Source organism: Salvelinus sp. IW2-2015, linkage group LG35 (genome assembly GCF_002910315.2).
Source record: "Salvelinus sp. IW2-2015 linkage group LG35, ASM291031v2, whole genome shotgun sequence".
NCBI classification, from domain to species: Eukaryota; Metazoa; Chordata; class Actinopteri; order Salmoniformes; family Salmonidae; genus Salvelinus; species Salvelinus sp. IW2-2015.
In genome coordinates, this window is record NC_036874.1 from 3,209,048 (window position 1) to 3,221,546 (window position 12,499).

The 12,499-nt window shown below is 40.6% G+C and overlaps 2 protein-coding genes across 4 annotated transcripts; both read left to right on the forward strand.

Moving 5' to 3' along the window:
* The first annotated feature begins 745 nt into the window (after window positions 1-745).
* LOC111958766 (BOS complex subunit TMEM147) lies at window positions 746-4,524 on the forward strand. Of its 2 annotated transcripts, none has more exons than XM_023980033.2 (7): window positions 746-1,077; window positions 1,663-1,779; window positions 2,246-2,315; window positions 2,701-2,903; window positions 3,095-3,179; window positions 3,344-3,465; window positions 3,877-4,524. In XM_023980033.2, exons 2-7 carry the CDS (start codon window positions 1,703-1,705, stop codon window positions 3,995-3,997), a joined length of 678 nt encoding a protein of 225 aa, XP_023835801.1. In that variant the 5' UTR covers window positions 746-1,077; window positions 1,663-1,702; the 3' UTR covers window positions 3,998-4,524. The 2 variants fall into 2 exon arrangements, with proteins under 2 accessions (XP_023835801.1, XP_023835800.1); XM_023980032.2 differs by lacking the exon at window positions 746-1,077 and adding an exon at window positions 1,300-1,391.
* Window positions 4,525-8,236: 3,712 nt separating this feature from the next.
* On the forward strand, window positions 8,237-11,651 carry LOC111959133 (sulfotransferase 2B1). Of its 2 annotated transcripts, none has more exons than XM_023980583.3 (6): window positions 8,237-8,434; window positions 9,767-9,975; window positions 10,199-10,325; window positions 10,435-10,529; window positions 10,643-10,823; window positions 10,988-11,651. In XM_023980583.3, the coding sequence occupies exons 1-6, from the start codon at window positions 8,299-8,301 to the stop codon at window positions 11,101-11,103; spliced, it is 864 nt and encodes a 287-aa protein (XP_023836351.1). In that variant the 5' UTR covers window positions 8,237-8,298; the 3' UTR covers window positions 11,104-11,651. The 2 variants fall into 2 exon arrangements, with proteins under 2 accessions (XP_023836351.1, XP_023836350.1); XM_023980582.3 differs by lacking the exon at window positions 8,237-8,434 and adding an exon at window positions 8,758-8,980.
* The last annotated feature ends 848 nt before the right edge of the window (window positions 11,652-12,499 follow it).

The window sequence follows — 12,499 nt, forward strand, 5'->3', positions numbered from 1 at the left end:
GTTTTCTGCCAGAATTTAATGGGTGTAAGGCTATGGGACTGACAGTTTCTCAGTCAAGTGTCAACTCTCCATCAAGGACATGCAAATGCATTCTGAAATCTATCTGGAAGTCCACTATTGAAATTTATTTTATCCTGCCCTAACGGGAATCGCAGGAGACATCTAGTGGCAAATATTGTAGCACAATAAGGTAAACCAAGTGACAGGTGGTATATTTTCTGCATTCAACACTGTTCACATGAAAAACCACAACACCCATTATTTTGGAATGACATTATAGCATGGTTGTACATTTCTATATTAATTAGACTAGCCTAGACTACTGCACATTGTGGATGCCTGAACGACCACAATGAGCTTTAAAGGTCCAGTGTAGTCATATCTCAATATCAAATCATTTCTGGGTAACAATTAAGTACCTTACTGTGATTGTTTTCAATTAAAATGGTCAAAAAGAAACAGTGTTTCTTAGCAAGAGCAGACCAAAATTTCATCCCACCAAAAGAGGTTGACATTTCAGGCTGTCTTTTCAAACAGCTCTTACACTAAAAGGGCATTATCAAAATTTGACCGTTTTCAGAGTACTATTCCAAGCTCATAGTTTGGAAATATTTTTGAAACAGACAATCACGTTTTTGACTGCACTGGGCCTTTAACTCTGACGTTAGACTACTACATATAGTGTAGCCCTGCTGCCGCCAGATGGCGCTATTATTGCTAACGTCGTTTGTCAGTGAAGAATAGCGGATGTCCAGGCTAGCTATAGTGCTGCAAATATCCTTAAGCTTATAAATTGTCATTAGTTGTATTTGTCATGTCAACGACGATGCATGAACTATTTACTCGTTGCATGAACAACAGAAACCACCGAGTTTTAAAACATTTTCATACTAAACAATCTTTGCAGAAACTGCCGAAGTCCTGCCCTGCAAGTATTACGGTTAACCATGGTGACTCCGTTCTGTTGTTCCGTCCATTTGCTTTACAAGACCCTCTTTGAGTATCTGTCCTAAAACGCTAACAAACGAGCGGAACGATGGGGTCGGAGACATCAAGGGATAGCGGAATCATTTAAAGGTAGGACTTTGGTAGTTTCCGAGTCGTCACTAGTTACCACAGCCACGAAGTTATTAATCCCGCCTATTTCTACAATTTATCTTCTTAAAATCTGATTTGGAACTTTACTCAATCCACACTGCTAATCGTATGCCTAACCCTGAATTAATACCAAAACGCACATTTTTGATTTTATGAATTTTCTACAATACAGCCAATTTTGGACATTGTGGCTGTGGTAACTAGTGGAAAACTAGTTTCCGTCGTTCATCCAACGAGTTAGCAAACCAGCATTAGCATCTCAATAATCCCTCGGTCAACCTGAGTAAATACAGGTATTTCTGAATGATTCGTGCCGATCTTCATTTAGACGTGTTATTTTTATGCATTTAACTTATCTAACAGATTTCAATTTGTAATACGAGGGGAATAAATATGTTAGGCCTTGCATTTTGAGTGTGCAGGAAGAGAGGACGCTAGCAAGTAACGTTACTTTCAGAWTATCTGCTCCAATGCTTCATAAATCTTAAATAACTAACGTTAGCTAGCTAATGTTGTGTCAATAATTGTTGCTAGCTAATAGCTATCATGTCTTCATTCCTTCAGACTCGTTGGAGAATTCGCCAGTGTTGGACTCCCTGGCAATATGACGCTATTTCATTTCGGAAATTGCTTGGCCTTGGCTTATTTCCCCTACTTTATCACCTACAAGTGCAGTGGACTGTAAATATCAGCACCTCTCATACTATATAAACTGCATTAGACTAATTTGTTAGTTGACCTCGTACATTTAGCTACTGAACATGTATTTTTTTATGATCTGTACACTAGCTAGTCACCCTTATTGGGCTCCCGAGTGGCGCCGCGGTCTAAGGCACGGCATCTCAGTGTAAGAGGTGTCACTACAGTCCCTGTTTCGAATCCAGGCTGTATCATATCCGGCCGTGATTGGGTGTCCCATAGGGCGGCGCACAATTGGGCCAGCGTCGTCCGGGGTAGGCCGTCATTGTAAATAAGAATTTGTTCTTAACTCACTTGCCTAGTTAAATATATATATATAGTAAAGGGTGAAATGTAATCTACATGGAAATGTCAGCAGATTGAGAGGTCAGCCAATCCTCCTGCCACTCTAGGCAACCATGTTCAAACCATTCTAGTGTACAGATGCGTCTCTCTATCCATATTATAGATCAGAATACAATGCATTCTGGAGATGTGTTCAAGCAGGAGCTACCTACCTATTTGTGCAGCTATGCAAGGTGAGCATTGACTGTCCAAACTGTCTGTTTTCTGAAAAGCAATAAAAGTATCATCATTCTGTCAAAGGAACTAATGATCGATCACATTGGGATGCAGACTAAAAACTGCTTGATTACTAATGTAGCCCACTAGTTAGTAGGATACATATTAACTAGTAATAACTAATAAGGTGGCAGGTAGCCTAGTGTTTAGTAACCAAAAGGTCGCTGGTTTGAATACTCGAGCCGACAAGGTGAAAATGTGCCCTTGAGTATGCCAATTAACCCTAATTTGCTACAGGGGCGCCGTACTACTATGGCTGACCCTGTAAAACAAGACGTTTCACTGCACCTATCCTGTGTATGTGACAATAAAAAATAAAAATGAACAATGTCTCTGTTCCAGATGCTATTTCTAGCCACATTCTTCCCCACATGGGAGGGAGGAGCTGGTGTGTATGACTTTGTTGGTGAATTTATGAAGGCCACGGTGGACCTAGCTGACCTTCTGGGCCTGCATCTGGTCATGTCCAGAAATGCAGGGAAGGGAGAGTACAAGATCATGGTGGCAGCGATGGGATGGGCCACAGCAGAGCTTGTTATGTCAAGGTACATTCTCTTTCTCTATCTTTCTCTGTCCCCCTGCTGTTTCTCTTTCAATCTCTTTGGGTGCATTCCAGATTCACATTCATTTCTGTGTAGATTATAGTCATTCACTACCCAAGCTCACTAGTATAGTTCCCATTATGTTTATTTGCAATGGTGTCTCTTGTATTTAATCATCTTGCCCTGTCATCCAGGTGTATACCTCTATGGGTGGGTGCCAGAGGCATTGAGTTTGACTGGAAGTACATACAGATGAGCTTCGACTCCAACATCAGCCTGGTAAATCCCCTTGCACTGACACTTATACTGCTGAATGAAATAGACATTTATTTTGACTTCCAATAAATACTTAGATAATGAATACTCATCAACATTACATTTCCTGTGGAGGGCTTAGTAGAAGTATAGTTTCTAAGGAAATTCGGTGTTGCGTTCTAATTCAGGTGCACTATATTGCCATGGCAGCAGTGGTGTGGATGTTCACGCGGTACGACCTCCCGAAGAGCTTCCGTCTGCCTGTGACTGTACTGCTAGGGCTGTGTGTATACAAGGCCTTCCTCATGGAGTAAGTATCACATACTTCAACGTACCCAGGGAAGGGACCTGTGGAACTGCATACTGTAGAAATGGTCACCCTTACAGAGCTGGTTTTCAGCTCATCTGTTCTGGGGAGGGAACTGAAGTTTTTCTGAACACCGCTAGAGGTCATTATAAACACTGATAGCTACAGTTGTGTAACGGTCTGGGTGACCAACCCCTATTTTTCAAAAGAAACAATACATTATTGAAATGGTCCTGAAAACAATGACGCCTCCAAGTTCATGTCATAATCCATCGTAATTATATGATGTTAGCAACAATCAGTTACATAGTAGTCAACAATTGACATATAGGTATTAACATAGCTACACATCCATCATAATAATTGTTCATAGACATCTACTAATTTTCTCCTCTGTCCTCTAACTTCTCTCAGGTTGTTTGTCCACGTGTTCCTGCTGGGGAGCTGGACAGCCCTCCTGGTGAAGGCGGTGCTCACTGGATCCATCTCCCTCTGTTCTCTCTTCCTCTTCGTCACACTGGTGCACAGCAACTGAGACTGGTTGCGACCCCAAACAAAGAGGGTCTTTAACACACACACACAGGGCCTTTCAACCAGACTTTGCCTGCAAAGATACATTTTGTATCGCTCAGAAAGAGGGCAGGAATGTGAGCATTCATGATTTGACTTTTTTTAATGTTATGATACTACTTTTTTATGTATGATTTATTATTGTGCTGAATTAGTACGGTAGATTGAGTATTTATAACAAGTGGATGAAAGTGGATGCCTCTTAAGCGTTGTAGTAGTTACTAAACTACTTTGACATCTAAGCTGATGGTACAATACTGTTGTTACTCTGTGTGCTCACCTGCATTACTGCAGATATGAAAAATATTAATTTAATCTCATTCGACATGATGAAATACAAATGTTGGTGCGCTTATCACATGACTGAAGCAGCATAATGGCGTACTTATGTTGTCGTAAGATMACATAAAACATGGTAGCAGTGGGTTATCCTACTCTATGGAAACTTAAGTGAGGTGTGAGTGAATGGCCAATAAATGACTTAATATGCRACTTTTGATTGTGCACAGTGTGCTTATTACATAAGATAGACAATGTTTTAATTAGATTTTGTATAGTATATTTACAAAAGGCAGGAGATAGAGGTCAAATTTGTACTCAACATTGAGGTGTAGTTCGGGCTCCTCGTATGAGAGCTTTATGTGTGGTGTAGGGAGATAATCAAATCACATCTGACTTGCTGTCACACCTGACCTACTGTTACTACAAACCCTATTATGTACTGTGGGGCCCAATTCTGCTGATTTCCATGGTGACTTGGTGTCTGTACAGTAGTGGACTTGTCCTTGAACGATGAATACTCTTGTGTCCAGATTCCCACACATATTGCCTTTCCAATCGAAAGAATCGCCTCTCCACACCTACCACCGGAATGCCACTTCTAATTCACGCCGGAGATAATAGATTTGTTCCCCTTGTAGTTAGCCTTAAAATGACTAGTCTGGTCTGTAGAAACCTGTTGACCAGTCTAGTCTGTATAGAAACCTGTTGACCAGTCTAGTCTGTGTAGAAACCTGTTGACCAGTCTAGTCTGTAGAAACCTGTTTACCAGTCTAGTCTGTGTAGAAACCTGTTGACCAGTCTAGTCTGTAGAAACCTGTTGACCAATCTAGTCTGTGTAGAAACCTGTTGACCAGTCTAGTCTGTGTAGACACCTGTTGACCAGTCTAGTCTGTGTAGACACCTGTTGACCAGTCTAGTCTGTGTAGACACCTGTTGACCAGTCTAGTCTGTATAGAAACTTCATGACAGTCTAGTCTGTGTAGAAACCTGTTGTCTAGTCTTTATAGAAACCTCTTGACCAGTCTAGTCTTTATGGAAACATGTTGTCTAGTCTGTGTAGAACATTGCTGACCAGTCAAGTCTTTATAGAAACCTGTTGACCAGTGTAGTCTGTGTAGACACCTGTTGACCAATCTAGTCTGCATACAAAACTTATTGACCAGTCTAGTCTGTGTTAGACACCTGTTTGACCAGTCTGTCTGTATAGAAACCTGTTGACCAGTCAAGTCTTTGCAGAACCGTCATGACCTGTCTCGTCTGGTGTAGAAACCTGTTGACCAGTCTAGTCTGTGTAGACACCTGTTGACCAGTCTAGCTGTGTAGAAACCTGTTGACCAGTCTAGTCTGTGTAGAAACCTGTGGACCAGTCTATCTGTATAGAAACTGTTGACCAGTCTAGTCTGTGTAGAACCTGTTGACCATCTGTCTGTGTGAGAAACCTGTTGACCAGTCTAGTCTGTGTATAGAAAACCTTTGACCTGTCTAGTCTGTGTAGAAACCTGTTGACCAGTCTCAGTCTTTATGAACATGTTGTCTAGTCTGTGTAGAAACCTGTGACCAGTCTAGTCTTTATAGAAACCGTTGACCAGTCACTGTGTAAAAAACTGTTGACCAGTCTAGTCTGTGTAGAAACCTGTTGACCAGTCTAGTCTGTATAGAAACCTGTTGACCAGTCTTGTTTGTATAGAAACCTTTGTCCTAGCTGCTGTAGAAAACCTGTTGACCAGTCTTAGTCTGTGTAAAAACCTGTTGACCAGTCTAGTCTGTATAGAAAACCTTTGACCAGTCTAGTCTGTATAGAAACCTGTTGACCAGTCTTGTTTGTATAGAAACCTGTTGACCAGTCAGTCTGGTAGACACCTGTTGACCAGTACTGTGTAGAAACCTGTTGACCAGTCTAGTCTGTATAAACCGTTTGACCAGTCTAGTCTGTATAGAAAACTTGTTGACGAGTCTAGTCTGTGTAAACCTGTGTCTAGTCTGTGTAGACACCTGTTGACGAGTCTATCTTGTAGACACCTGTGACCAGTCTAGTCTTTATGGAAACATGTTGTCAGTCTGTGTAGAAACCTGATGACCAGTCTAGTCTTATAGAAACCTGTACCAGTCTAGTCTGTGTAAAAACCTGTTGACCAGTCTAGTCTGTATAGAAACCTGTGACCAGTCTAGTCTGTATAGAAACCTGTTGACCAGTCTTGTTGTATAGAAACCTGTTGACCAGTCTAGTCTGTGTAGAAACCTGTTGACCAGTCTAGTCTGTGTAGAACCTGTTGACCAGTCTAGTCTTTGTAGAAACCTGTTGACCAGTCTAATCTGTGTAGAAACCTGTTGACCAGTCTAGTACTGTGTAGACACCTGTTGTCTAGTCTGTATAGAAACTGTGACCAGTCTAGTCTGTGTAGACACCTGTTGTCTAGTCTGTATAGAAACCTGTTGACCATCTAGTCTGTGTAGAAACCTGTTGAACCAGTCTAATCTGTGTAGAAACCTGTTGACCAGTCTAGTCCGTGTAGACCCTGTTGTCTAGTCTGTATAGAAACCTGTGACCAGTCTAGTCTGTGTAGACACCTGGTTGTCTAGTCTGTATAGAACCTGTTGACCAGTATAGTCTGTGTAGAAACCTATTGACCAACCTGTTTTCTCTCTCACTTCAAAAATGTCTCATGCTTTGTGATTGTTGGCGCTCCACTATGTTGACCGGGGACTTGGGCTGTATTCAGTGAAGTAAAACATTCCTATATAAATGTAAGAAACTGAGCCAACACGATTACATTCTACCTGACACATTAGTTTCTGTTTTACATAATACATTTCTATCTGAACATTCATTAACCCCTAACTAAAAGTCCTACAAGATTCCTGTAGGATTATTTTGTAAGGTACGCTACACCCTTCTAAACAGGCCCCTGCTAAACCAGCACTTTGTAACCTTGTATTACACTCATGTAATGTAGCATGCTTTTCAGCCAAGAGGCACTTGGTCAATCCTGTAAATGTATGGGAAGAGGAAGCCATTACATATCTTTTATCAAGGAAGTTCATGCAACAGATTTGAATGTCTTGGTATGTGGCATCTTAACTCTGCCATATTTAAGCTCTAAGGATCAGATCTTTTTCAGAACTGATCTGATTGGTCAAAAGGCCTATTAGTGGAAATTATCAGAAATGGGCTGCCTGTATAAATGTAGCCTAAATTACAGGATGGCAAACACAGGGCCATATCCTATCTCTCAGGCCCCCTCTCTGGCATTCTGCCACAGACTTACAGTTCTGCCCTGGACAAAGGCTCCATTGAGTGAGTCCTAGTCACAATGACTGACCTACAGTATCTGCTAGTCAGTTTCAGTTAGGCCTGGCTGCATCAAATGTGCATTACATCACAATACAAGAGTTGTTCAGTTCATGCATAATAACATTATTGTGCGAAATGTTACCATATCTCAGTGAAAGCAAGGAAGTGAAGGAACAGGAGTGAGGTGAACTCAGTTTTCTGGACAGACAAATGGTAGCTCCTCCTGCAACAAGGTAGAAGGCCATGGCGAAACACATCACACTTTTTTAAGCTGTTCAACTGATCATCCCATAGCAATAAAGGTATCTCAAATATTATGGAGAGTGCTTCTCCTTGTTATTCATTGGCAACATAGACTTATTTGTAATGGTTGCAACATTAGGTGGGATGTCTCATTGTTTGCATACCCTATGGCTGTGGGGAATAGATAGAGACAGTGAAAAGGTTTACAAACACTCCTTCCTTTCTTGTATTGGGTTTACTGCTCCTGCAGGGGCCATCCATCCCATCTCAAGCCCTTCTTTGGGTGATTCTGCCCTTGACAAAGGCCCCATTGCAAGAAAGAGCTACAAGAGGGGGAGGGATTATTGCCTCTCACATTTGCATTGATGCATTAAACATATGRCTCTAGGTCAGGGCTGAACTGGCAGAACTTTACTGCAGGCTATACCTGAGTGTGTTCCAGTTATGCTATGGCATCAGACAGGTACTTTCTTCACCATGGAATTTTGTTACCAACTGTGGTTCACAATGAGGAGAGTCTGAAATATGCCAATGATTTCAAAGTTCAGGACAGCGATGTATTTGCCATTACTTACCCCAAATCAGGTAATTTATGCAACAGATTTCCATATCTCATTGTGATCTGCCAGCTTTGAGGCACCTTCTTCAAATCCAGGGATCAACAACTTGCCATAATTTTCAAACATTACATAATTTACCAATTTTGGTGTTGTAACTGCATCTTGGGATGGGTCCAAATCTATCTATTCAACATTTGTATTATTAGTAGTAATATTAGTATGAGTAATTATTTTACTTATTATGAATTACTATTATTATTAGTGTATTATTGTCAATGAATTATGCTGCTATCGGCTGAGTGAATTGTTGGAATGTTTTGGCATCTGCGCACAAATTGCACAAAAAGGAATGCACTTCCCTCCCATTTTACTGACGCACAGACGTTTTTGCCGAAAAGTAGAATACTTTAACTCTGTAAACTGTGTTTCAGTATGGCAAATTATGAAAATTATAGCGTTTATCGCGGACTTTTGTGTCCGAAAGAAACTCACTCTTTTGAAAGTTTTAAATACGCGGAGGAAATTAAAGTTGAAGATGAAGATATTTTCACAGTGACCTACCCAAAGTCTGGTAAGAACATACTGTACTTTAACGTTAGTATGGCTTCATGTCATTTACAGTTTAGTAGTGGTGGAAAAAGTACCAAATTGTCAAACTTGAGTAATAGTAATAGTTCATAGAAAGTTACTAAAAGTGAAAGTCACCTAGTACAATACTAACGTTACCTGAGTAAAAGTCTAAATGTATTTGGTTTTTAATATACTTAAGTATCAAAAGTAAATCTAATTGCTAAAATATACTTAAGTATCGAAAGGAAAAGTATAAATAATTTCAAATTCCTTATATTAATCAAAGCAGACGGCACCATTTTCTTGTTTTTAAAATGTACGGATAGGATAGCCAGGGGCACACTCCAACACTCAGACGTTATCTACAAAAGATGCATTTGTGTTTAGTGAGTCAGCCAGACCAGAGGCAGTAGGAATGACACGTTCTCTTGATAAGTGCATGAATTTCAAAATGTTCCTGCCCTGCTGCARTCAAAATGTAGTATTTTTGGTTGTCGGAGAAAATGTAAAAAGTACAATACTTTCTTTAAGAATGAAGTGAAGTAAAAGTAAAAGTTGTCAAAAATATATATAGTAAGGTACAGATGCCACCAAAAAAATACTTAAGTAAAAAATACTTTAAAGTACTATTTAAGTAGTTTACACCAATGCAGTTTAGTCTCCCAGGCATTGCAGTTGGACATTTTTACATCCTAAAAACTTGTCAGACGAAAGAAAATATGTAATGTGTTTTTTATTACTATAATAGGACTTACTTACAATAACTGATTATGGTAATGTTTCCCAGGCACCACATGGATGCAAGAGATTGTACCTTTAGTCCTAAATGGAGGAGACCTTACTCCAGTGCAAACTATTCCCAACTGGGACCGGGTTCCCTGGCTGGAGGAGACAKGAGCAGCCCTAGTTCTGGACCGTCTGCCCTCACCACGGGCAATGGTCTCTCATATGCCCTACCATCTCATGCCCCCCTCCTTCTTCCCCTCCAAAGCCAAGGTAGGGCCCTGATCCAGGAACTGAGAGCAACTACTAGACAGTAACAACTGAAGAGACTCTTGCAGTACGTTTAATGGACTGACTTCAGCATTGCAAATTAATAAAACAATTGGGAAAATGTGCCTACATGCAATGTAATTAACTTATAATTTAGCTATCACACTGGGCTCTTGAAAGTTTGTCTATGGAACTCATATTTAAGACTTTATTTGCTTTCATTTAGGTCATCTATGTTACCCGGAACCCAAAAGATGTTATGGTGTCATCATTTCACTTCCACAAGATGGCCAGTTTCCTGGATGACCCTGGGACTTTTGATGAGTTTCTAAARAAGTTTCTCTCTGGGCAAGGTGAAAAATGCTAGGATATATAAATACATTTGAGGGACCTTTTGATGCCCATACTAAAAGAAGAGGGTAACTGGGTTTGATTGCAATTAACATTTGTTTATCTACACAGTGTTGTTTGGGAAGTGGACAGACCATGTGAAAAGCTGGCGAAATTCAGATCTGGGAGATAGAATCCTATACATTACCTATGAAGAAATGGTCAAGGTAAAACACCAATCAATGCAAACCGCCTCAACCCTGCGTGACCAGACTAATGGATAGTGAACTAAGCTAACCCCAGGCCAAACTGCTAACATATGTTTGTTTCTCTCCTGAAGGACCTGCGTGGAGTGCTGGAACGCCTCTCACGGTTCCTTGGTCGGGACCTAAGTGAAGAAACTCTGGATCGTGTAGCCAACCACTGCTGTTTCAGCAACATGAAGTTAAATGCAATGTCAAACTACTCCCTGGTGCCACAGGAGATCATGGATAGCAGCAAGTCCACCTTCCTTAGAAAAGGTAGTGGAAACTGGCAAGATAGGGGTTAATCACTCCCTGCAGTGGGATAGGAACCCAGAATGCTGCTAGTAGTATAATGTTCTCTCATCATGCGCTACTGCAACCACTCTTTGCTTCCATGTATTTCACTGTTCAATTAAAGCACATTCTCCTTGTTCTTTCAGGGGTTGCTGGAGACTGGAAAAATCATTTCAGTCCTGAGCAGGATTCCAAATTCACAGCGGTCCTAAAAGAGGAAATGAACGGAACAAACATAAAATTCCCATGGGATGAGGAGTGAACAGGTGGAAATGTACCGACAACGTTTTCTTGACATTGCAGGCAGTTAGACAGTGGAGAATTTAAAACAAATTGACTTTCTAAACGCATCTCTGCATCCATAGCATAAGTGTAATGTCACTGGCCGTGCCCTGGAACCTCCGCAGTACACTGGCCGTGCCCTGGAACCTCCGCAGTACACTGGCCGTGCCCTGGAACCTCAGCAGTACACTGACAATACAATAAAAAGCACCTGGGCTGGGTTTCCCAAAAGCATCGTAGCACTAAAATCATAATTGCATTGGAACAATTCACGAAAACCCAGCCCAGGTCAAGTTGATCTAAAAAGTCACCATCAAATACAAGTACATTGTCTCGGTACTGGTACACTGTGTATATAACCAAGTCATTGTTACTCATTGTGCATTTATTCCTCTTGTTATTATTTTTCAATAATTTTTCTTTTTTTTGCTCTGCATTGTTGGGAAGGGACCGTAAGTAAGCATTTCACTATTAGTCTACACCTGTTGTTTATGAAGCATGTGACAAATAAAATTTGATTTGAAATGGTCCAAATGTCCTGCTGCCACAGGAATGACTTGTGGTTAACTGGATATTTTGTAACTTTGTTAGTATTTTGATTGAACTCGGTGCTTGTTGGTTTAGTCAAAGACCGGCTTTCAAATCAAAGTTTATTGGTGGCATATACAGTTCTGCAGATGTTATCGCAGGTGCATGTGCTGATAACAATGCTTATGTTTAATAATACAAGAACTCAAGAACTTACGAAACATTCTGAACTATTCTTGTGTAGTACTTATTTCACATTTCTTTTCATTTTTATATAAACATCTGGTAGTTGAATACATTTAAATGAGCCATAATCTGGTAATAACAGACGTATCATAAATAGTAAAATACTGTAAYTTATATTACACATTGTATACATCTGACAGTCACATGGTACTGTGTCTTGTTTTTTCTTACTGCTGAGGATTTGGCTAAAGGGTTGTGCTCACATAAAACGTTTATTGACTTGCAGGCATAGTCTTCAGATGACAACAGTCCTAATGTAACCATAATAAGTTTCTTATACAAAAACTTGAGGGTCCTCACTGCGGGAGACAACACTTTGGCGATTAGCATTCACTTTCCGGCTGTGTCAGTTAGGAATCTCCTTATTGACTTCACGAACCATTTGGCATTGAACACATGGTTCGCAGAAAGCAGTCATACACCAGTCATCGCAAATGGTTCCCTGTAGAAATCAACATATTATTAGGGTGGCTAAGGTGATATCAACTTCTCACAGTCCTATGTCGTAGGCCTATAACGATCAGTCTCTAAGCCCTGACTAGCCCTGGCCCTGACAGTGTGAGGATGAGGCAGGTAACACAAAGGTCTGATTTACAGGACAC

Bases quoted from the DNA above. Each gene is read 5' to 3' on its own strand.
- LOC111958766 (XM_023980033.2), top strand. From the start codon at position 1,703: ATGACGCTATTTCATTTCGGAAATTGCTTGGCCTTGGCTTATTTCCCC. The intron at 1,780-2,245 runs GTAAATATCAGC...TCCATATTATAG, and splicing joins ACCTACAAGTGCAGTGGACT to ATCAGAATACAATGCATTCT. The intron at 3,466-3,876 runs GTAAGTATCACA...AACTTCTCTCAG, and splicing joins TACAAGGCCTTCCTCATGGA to GTTGTTTGTCCACGTGTTCC.